Here is a 9,552-nt window from a genome sequence, read left to right on the forward strand (position 1 = left end):
AGGAACTGCATCTTATGAGAACTACTGTATTGACTTCAGCATTTACACAGGATGGGTAGAAATGAAACCACAGAATCCTGCAGAGTTTTGTGACATGGTGAGTAGCAAGATGAAACCCATTCACAGTATTAAAGGACCTGCCTTTCTGATTAAACATTTACTTTTGTTAATATATATCATATGTTCGATGGCTGCGTCCACAACTGGTTCCTGTCTCCAGCAGCTGCCTCTTAGCGCAGCCTTGCACACCTTCTTGGTGCTCTTGACATCTGGGCAGAAGCCCTCAATGACAGGGAGTCCCTCCACTGTCTGGTTTACTGGTCTCTTTGTATGGTTGACCCACTCCTTCTGGCTACAGTTCTGGAGGGCGTGACACTTGGTCACACTCTGGTCACTTCTGGCCTCGGTTGTAGACCAGAGGCAGCAAGGATCAGCAGACACCATGGATGTTTTGAGGTTGGTCCACCGGTGACCTCAGAGTTTTGTTTTCTCCTTCTCTAGGTTGTTCACTTGTTTGTGGTTCTTCCATTTTCTAGGATGTTTTTTCCATGAGGGGATCCCCGTTTTGTTTATGAGAATGCACTCGCACTTGGCTAATGTGATACACATTCCTGACAATGGTTTCATACTAATTCTCCCCACAAGAGCTGCACTTTTGGAAGATGCTCCTGACCCAGGTCGTAACTAAGCCATACAGTTTGGCCCTTGTCAAAGTCGCTGCCCATTTGTCCTGCTTCTAACATGTTCATAACAGTTCAGTTGCTGCCTGAAGTGTTATTCACTTCACCCGTCAGTGGTCATAATGTTATGGCAGATCAGTGTATAATGATTTTTGGTGAGTAATACTGGATGTAAACATAACTAGGCACCTTTAAGATACAGTTAATGCAAAGCAAACTGTTCCTTCGGCTGCTGCTTCATATTAAAGCTTCCCACTGAAAAACCACAAAAGACTTTTACTGTGAAGCAGCTACGGGAAAAATGTGTCACTAAGATTACTGCCTTACTGCTATTGACGTTATAGAACGAGAGCTGGTCTACCACGATCTAACAGCATTCTCACATTTGTTATAAGCTGGTGTGTTTTAAATATAAGGAAGAATAGTGAAAGAAGCAGCAGCAGCAGTAAAACTGCTTGGATGAAGCGCTGTAGGCCTTATTGTCGTGCTGCATTGAAAACCACTGTTCTCCCATCACGGATACACAACTGTATGGAGAAGCAAAGAAAACCTTGGTGAGTCTGGTTTGGCTGAGTAGCAAGAACCAGGCTAATGACGTCAACTCTCAGTGGCCCACGAGAACCACAGAACCAGCAGAGGAATATGATGGCCTCGACACAGATGGATAACTGGAGTTTGTAATTATGGCTTTTTGAAAACAAAAATAAACATCTATCTCGCTATATGAGAGGTTTAACAGAGGAGTTCTTTTTTCCACACAAGTGACGTACAGTAGAGGCTTATGATATAAAAGAAATCTATTAAAAGATTTCCAAATGATTCAGATACATTCTGTACTTACACCTCAGGGGAACAGCTTGTACAGTACTCAACAAATGTGCTGTTTTTATATCACATTCTACTCTTTAAAGCCTATTTCCTATATTAAAGCTTCCGTACGTAACTTCTATAAAAATAACTTTTTGTCATATGAAACTTTCACTTTTTCACTAAGTAGTACAAGAGACAGATAAGCTGTGAAAAACAAAGTCAGGTTCCTCTGCCTCATCCTAGTACTCCTACTGGCATTTGCAAGAATCCACCTCAACCAAAACAAGCAATCAGAGCCTCAACAGATTGTTGATTGTTGAGTCTCATTTCAAGGTTGTCAAATACCGATGCTGGGAATGAGACTCAACAATCGACTATCTTCAAGCCACCAGCTTTTCTATCCTTCTTGGCTCCGATTGGTTGTTTTTGTTCAGGCCTGGTGGATTCTTACAAATGCCACTAAGAGTCAGAGGAGCCTGACTAATTCACATATTATCGGTCTCGTGTACTCCCGTCAGAATATAGTGCAAGTTTGAGCAAAAATGACCAAATGTGAGTTTACCTGCTGCAGCTTTAATAGAGTAAAATTAACAAAAAAGTTAAAATTACTAAGGGCAAATATGTGTCAGGCTATCTCATGCTGTTATGCCAAGAAGCTCACACCGCTAGCTAGCCACAAAGGGGGAGAGAGCTTCAGAAAGAACGAGACATGGGAGGGAAGTAAGAGAAGAGAGAGGGGAGAGGAGGGTGCGAGGAATCGGAAACAGAAGAGTGAGGAAGAGGAAGCAAGGCCACATGAGGTGATAGAAATGTTACAATATGGTGTGAAGTTGATACAACAGAAACAACCATTTTATAATGCGCTCCCCATTTATGGCCATCTTTTAATTGGTATTTCTTATTATTGAAACGTCTTATCAAACGTAGATAAATGATTGGAGTCATTTAACACCATCCACTGTGTGATTTTAGCTCTTGACTGTCAACTGCAACCAGTCAGCTGTGACAACCACAACTGTGATCTTACAGACTTGTAGCCCTTAATAACCAACAGAAGATTCAAAAGAAGAGTAAAATCTACTCATCAGCAGTTGGTGGTGGTAATGCAGCAACAACGGCAAACAAGAAGAACCCTGCAGGCTAGTAAACATGGATGTCAGAGTAAAGTCATTCCAGTGTGTGGGGGTTCATTTTCATTTAAAACTCCAGGTATCTTTAAATATCCACAAAGAAAAGACTGAAATGTTCACTATGATAAATTACATATCTCAAGTTTCCACAGGTTTAAAGTCAAATGATTTCTGCCTGAATGGTAGGACATCTATAAATGTAGGATTTGGTTGAAAAACATTTTGCGAGTTAATGTTAAATCAGCGACAGAACCTTTAATTTTTTTTGTTGATTCTAGTGGCACCTGTGTACAAAAGTGGTAGTGTTTCCACCGCCTTGTTCCGTCAGATTTTGAGGGGAATCTGACCCGGCATTACAGTTCAGAGTATAACTATATAGAAACAGCCATATCTTCTTGCTCATGGTCTTGTTTAGGTCATATAGAGGCATCAGTATTAAACTGAGACTGTTTCACTAGCACTTAAAACTCCTTATAGTAGGTTAAAGTATATGCAATTTGTAGTGGAGGGGTTAAAACATGAAAACGGTTGATACAAACACTGAAGCCAAGCCGTCCCCTCTGCAATTGTTGAAGAAGTTTGAACAAATCTGAAATTAAACTAATTTTAAATAAAGAAAAAAATCGACTGTCTTACTGTGAAACATTCACATTTCTAGTTCTCATTAAACTGTAGCAACAGTCAAAAGCAGACAAAAAAAACAAAACACATTCACTCACTACTAGCACAACACCCTCACCACCCACCCACCCACGCAGCCATTCCTCCTTCATCCACCAGGAAACAGCTGTCAGCTGGCCACAGTCCATCCTTTCCTGCCCAGCACAATGGAGGGAAGGAAGATGCTTCCTTCCTTTCCACAGACCGACCAGCCAATCAGCCCGCCAGGTTGGGCAAAGAATTTCCAAGTCAAATTCCTGATGTTAAAAAGCCTCTTCAGTCAGTCAGTTGGCTCACAAAATCCCAGGCTATAAACGTCTATGCCACTGTACCATTTCACAAGACACCGCCAGACTAGAGACTAGACAGATTCTTCAGTGCTGTGCAAAAAAACAACAGCTTGAAATCATAGTACCTGCCACCAGTTGTGGTTTTCAGACCAGTCATGCCTGGTTAGCTGAAGCCAAGTCAGGTCACAACCTTGTACGGTGTGTCAGCATTTCCCTCTGAGTCTACTCAGTGGAGTGCACAATTCTGTGAAACAACACTCCCCATTCTGTGAGACTAAAATAATCCACAGACATAAGTTTAAAACAAATTCCTTTGGGAGTGGAAGCTTTGTAGAGGAAATTGTACTCTGTTTGGCTGTGTGGCTTTACAAACCCTGATGTTTCAGAGGGCCAAGCAAGCCTGCAAAGGACGAACTTGCAGTGTTGTGCACAACACTTAGGCCGTATCCACGCTAATGCCAATGAATCTGAATCCTTTGCTCTCAGTTTTGGTCTTTCATCCACACTAAGCTGGCATTTTCCACTCCTGAAAATGGAGCTTTTAGAAAAACCCTCTTCAGATGGGATATATTTGAAAACTCCCTTCTCATGGCCCTCCTACACAGGTTTACTCAGTACTTTTATGAAATAACACCATTAATAAAATGTTTGTCTCTTGTGTTTTAGAGAAAATACCACCTGGTTACGCCAGTGCTCTCTGTTTGAGAGACTGACTGTGACCTGAAGCAGAGACACAATGTGTTTATAACCAATCTTTCCTAACTTTAACCAAAGTACTTTTGTTGCCTCCAAACTGTCAAGCCATTCACTCCAACTCTTTAAAAGATGATAACTTAACTTCCTATTGCTTTGGCCTTTCCATGTAAGAGAAAAGCTTTAACAGTCAGAAATGCTGGATCGAACCACCTTTGACGCATGAGAAGCATTATATATACACATATATTAGGAAATACCCTTATTTTTTAGTTTCAGGTTTTACATACAAAAAAACTGAGGCAGCTGGAGTGTTTTGGACTCCATAAAGCCCCTCTGGATTCCTGAGAAGTGGCGAGTTTGCTGCCTTGGGAAAGGATAAAGGGACTTCCCTCTTCACATGGGAACAAAGCAGCAACCTATCTCACAGAACAAGAATAAGGAGAAACAGAGTGGTGCGCACCCCAGCCAGTACTGTAGCGTTGATATCAACACTCATCGATCATTTAAAGGAGGTGTTGAGACACAGTTCACCGAATCCAAAAAGCTCTCAGTTGTCAAGTGACAAAGTTTAATCAAACTCCACCCTCATTCTTCTTGGATTAAGAGTTGATCTGATCTTTTATTTTACCCTTGAAAACAATTTAAGAATTGGGCGGTATAACTGTATGAACTGTGTCACAGGCGAGCCAAATATGTATCAAAGCCCCGACTTTTTGTAGGAACTGGGTTTTCAACCTTGGAGAGGCCGGTTGCTGGTTCTTGTCACCAAGACAGCTGAAGTGAAAACAAGAATTCGCTGAAGAGCTATCCTTGTCTGAGAGCCGGGCCAAATACAAGAGGATCCTAACATTTCTTCACCAGCATCAAGCCTTCATGTGGCATATCAATACATTATTAATCATACAGCTCTCCCCACACTGCTCGCCAGCAAGGCATCAAATCTTGGCTTCCTGGGTTAAGATGTACATCGCCATCGTCCTTCTTCACACACAAGTACAAATTCAGAGTGCAGCAAGGTGCAATCTGCCCACTGTCTTATTGTACAGGGTCGTTTCCTTCCCAAGAAGCGACAGTACAATGCGTAGACGTCTTTAATCTGATTTACACAAGTACATTTGTTGGCTGTTGACAGATATACGTACATAAGTAGAAAAGCTGTAATTTAATGCAGTAATTTCTGTTCATTTATTCCATAAAATGAGCGAAGCAAAGTCAGCTGCCCCCTCGCCACATATCCGCCAACGATGACACACTTTATACCCGGATTTCGCTGCGATACATTTGGCTGAGAGGACCAAGTGCAGCCAGCCTAAACGAGGCCTGTATAACTGATCACATGACTGTGGGTCATCACTAATGACTCACTTGGCACAGCCTCCGGTCTCACTGCATTGTTTGAGAACCCATTTAGCCATAAATTACACTGATGTCTTTTTCATAATACTATGCCATTTTCAGACGTTCTCGTGGATAAGGGCTGCCATTCACACACACACAACCCAAATATCTCACTAATGTACTGTGACTTGCTGGGGGCATTTCCTACTCTGACCTTTTCGTTCATTCATTCTGATAATTTTACATTTTTTCCAGCTATTTGGGAATTTCTTTCAGGACACAGGATGTCATGAGTGGACTACTACCAGGCATCAGTGACAATGAATGAATGATACGAACAACTCGTTTCCAATTGCATTTGGGAGAAACACTTTACATTGGGGTACAATATGTTATTCATTTACGTTTGATTATGAAGTAGATATCTTTAACCACCACATAACCTGCTAGTACTCTACGGTATTTCTCTGAGACAGCAATGATGGCCAATGATGATGATGAGATCTATAATATTTTGTTGTGAAAGGTTTTAGGATTCTGAGCAAGCTGTGATTAAAAACTACGAAACTTAGTTAATGTAGTTTTTGTTTTACTCATATGAAAAGTATGGTCTTATATAATGCACATATATTAAACACAGTTAATTGCTTTGGACATCAATTAAGATTTTTTTAAATGTGATTTCAGATTTGTAATATGATTATATATATATATTCTAGATTGATATTAAAAACTATCATGAAAACATCCTGATATTTGTTTCAACCACGTTGCCCAGCCCTAATGTCATCATAGTGACACTGAGACTTATTGACAGTAATTTACATAATTAACCAATGATTGTTCATCAGTTACAGTGGTTTAGGTTAACAAACATGTATTTTCAGTTATTAAACATAATAATTTTTTTTTTTCCAGGTAAACACTGAACATTTAGACAATCCAAATAAATAAGATCTAAAGAATAACTCTTCTTTGCTATGACAGTGCAGTAAGGGTTAGGGTTAGATCTTTAACAAACACTCAGGAGGATACCTGGGTCTAAACTTCAGGGGGAAAAAAAGAAAAGTGATGTGAAAGCCTTCAGCGTGGGAACAGAAACTGGCCTCAAACCTAAAGGTCTGAATGAGTACCAAAGCAAAAGACACTAATTTAGCTGAATTTCTTTTGCAAAGAAAGCTGAGGAATGTATAACTGCTATATCTATGGAAACTATCCAGAGCAATTAGGTTGGGAATAATAAGGGATAATGTATCTTTTATCCTTATTTATCCCAGTCAGGTTCCTGCCCTGGTTAACCCTCATACAGTTAAATACATTCACACATGGGAGGTGGATATTTGCCTTGTATTTGCTCAAGGGCACCTCAGAAGATGAAGACGGGGTCAGGGCTGCCTGTAGCCTTACGGTCACTACTTTTCTACACTATAGATCAACTTTTTGCCACACTTACATCAGACATGGCAGCACGTAACTAAGCACTGTACATTGAGTCAAGTACTGTACCTAAGTACAAATTTGAGGTACTTGTAATTTACTTTATTATTTAGTTTTTCATGCGGGTTTCTACTTCTCTTCCGCTACATTTCAGAGGAATATATTGCACTTTTTACTCCAAAATGATGTTTTGTTATAAACTACCCAACAGTATACAAGTACAGCAGAAATGATTAGTCAATTAATCAAGTGACAGAACATTAATTGGCAATATTTCTATAACTGTTTGTCCTTTTTCATTCAAAAACATTTCATAGTGTAGACTTCTCATAGGTGAGGATGTGCTGCTTTTCCTTTGAGTGCTTTTAATAATTTCCATTTATTTTTAATAACTTTGAGGTTTGGACATTGTCACTGTGTCACTTTCGCCTCGGCTCGTGATGCATTTCTCACCGTCTTCCTCACATAATTCAAAAAGAAAATCAATCAATCATCAGTCAATTCATGGAGAAATGAATCCATAATGAAAATAATACAAAAATAGTTCAAAATGAGCTCCACCTCAACTACAATCCTGCTTTTACATGAATACATGAGTAGTACTAATCTAATAGTATAATATATAATAACAGTCACAGGGGACATTGTTCTGCATCGATACTACTTTAAGTACATTTTCCTGATCATACTTACATACTTTTATTTAAGACACTTTCAAAGCAGGACTACTTGTAATAGAGTATTTTTACAGTGCGGTAAAGGCAACTTTTACTCAAGTAAATGATCTAAATACCTCCTCCACCACCAAACAAATGCAACTGACAATGAGCATCTCACAGGAATCATGACTTAACAATGGCTTCCTAACACATGTAATAGATCACATACCTCGGATGGGAAACGCAGCATCTACCAATCATCCAGAGGGTAATCCCCCCCCCATAGCCAAAGGTCACAATTAAGCTTCAGGGAAACAGCATGTAAAAGTCAGCTAACCCTTACTCTCACCAGCAACGTGATCAGCAGCAGCAGCAGCGAGGATTTGACATTTCCATGAAGTTATGATGGGAAGGATAAAGGGGGGATCTGTCCCCAGACAAGACAAATTATCTGGTGATTTCACTTTGCTATTAATAGTGATTAACGTGTGTGTGTGTGTTGTTGTGTTGTTGTGGGTGAGAAGGAGAGTGTGTGAGTGTCTGCAGACTGACTGGTGCTTCTGAATGATCTCATCCTATGATTTGATACATGAAGAATCCCTCTGTTCTCTGTGTGGTTAAAATCTGCAGCATTTTCATCAGAGCTGGACGTCCACCGTGTGTGTGTGTGTGTGTTACTGAGTACCAGCTGTTAAAAAACTGGTGCTGAGGAAGAGGAAAAACATACCTTCTCGACAGACAAAAAGACAAGCACCTGTGTTTTTGTGTGTCGTCCTAAAGGATACATTTTGACCCACACAGAGGCAAGGCCCGTCGTCTGTCGCTGTCTTCTGTGTCTGTCTGTGTGATGTCGTTGGTTGTGTCGTGGTGCTGTGTGTTCTGTCTGTCGGTTGGTGTGTGGTGTGTGTGTGTAGCGCCGTATGAAACCGACATACCGCCCCTGAATATAAACGGATTTCGGTTGCTTCATCTCTATAAATCTCCTCCTCTCTCTCTCTCATCTCTCTCTCTCCTCCTCTCTCTCTCTCTCGAAGTTTGCAGCAAATAGGAATTTCCGCAAAACGACACACAGTCAGTTCATAGCATTAATAATAAAAAAAAAATAAAAATAACACAAGCTAACTTCCCTCGGATGTTCACCGTGCTGTCATTACAGTCGAGACCAATCTGGTGACAGCACAGCAAACACAGGCTACAGTTGAGGGTTTTTTTTTTTTTTCAATGTACGGTGCGTTCACGTCCGTGAATACAAAAAAAAAAAAAAAAAAAAAACACGCCCCATTCCACGACCTCTTTCCTGGTCAACTGGAGAGCTACTTACCGATACTGAGCTCCGCTGGTCTTGGCACACAAAGACACACCACACAACAAAATAAAAAATAAAACACGTCTTCCACCGACGATTCCTCCTCCATCTCTCTCTCTCTTTCTCGGCTTCAAACCACCGCCGCCCTTTTCGCCACAGACGGGAGTGAGCTCCCCACATCTGCGAAACAATACGTTGAGTAGCTAATCTTTGTATTGCAACAGCTGATGCTAAAAATAGAAAAGCCCCGATTAGGGGTGAAAGCGGGTTTTTGTGCGAAGACGTCGCGCCGTCAAAAGGTAGTTTTCGGTGCGAGGTGATGTGTGTGTTTGAGAGCTGTTTAAATTTAACGTGTTGGTTTTTTCTTCGCGGTGTATTTTTTGTGTTTTTAAATGTGAAATCTCACGAAACGGTGAATGAGTTCCCCTTTTTTCGGTGAAATGGACTGTTCTTATGCTCTGTTGATATAGCGGACTTCTTTAAAGGGATAGTCCTGTCAAAGTAGCCACTGACATATTTAAGGGGTTTCAAACTGATTCATTTTAC

At 40.6% G+C, this 9,552-nt stretch overlaps 1 protein-coding gene across 2 annotated transcripts in view; it reads right to left on the reverse strand.

Annotated features, from left to right (window-relative positions):
- Positions 1-8,187, reverse strand: part of si:ch73-116o1.2 (ras-related protein M-Ras) — a 15,553-nt gene extending 7,366 nt beyond the window's left edge. The window contains exon 1 of one of the 2 annotated variants that reach the window (XM_035676517.1): positions 8,050-8,187. Coding sequence is in view for 1 of the 2 variants with exons in the window: in XM_035676516.1 (XP_035532409.1) it covers positions 7,930-7,950 (21 nt within the window). In the remaining variant the exon portion in view is untranslated. Of the gene's footprint in view, positions 1-7,929 lie in introns of both variants that reach the window. The other variant, XM_035676516.1, reaches the window with a different exon arrangement.
- Between the last annotated feature and the right edge of the window lie 1,365 nt (positions 8,188-9,552).

Source organism: Morone saxatilis, unplaced genomic scaffold (genome assembly GCF_004916995.1).
Source record: "Morone saxatilis isolate NCDOM2014 unplaced genomic scaffold, NCSU_SB_2.0 Contig5, whole genome shotgun sequence".
NCBI lineage: Eukaryota > Metazoa > Chordata > Actinopteri > Moronidae > Morone > Morone saxatilis.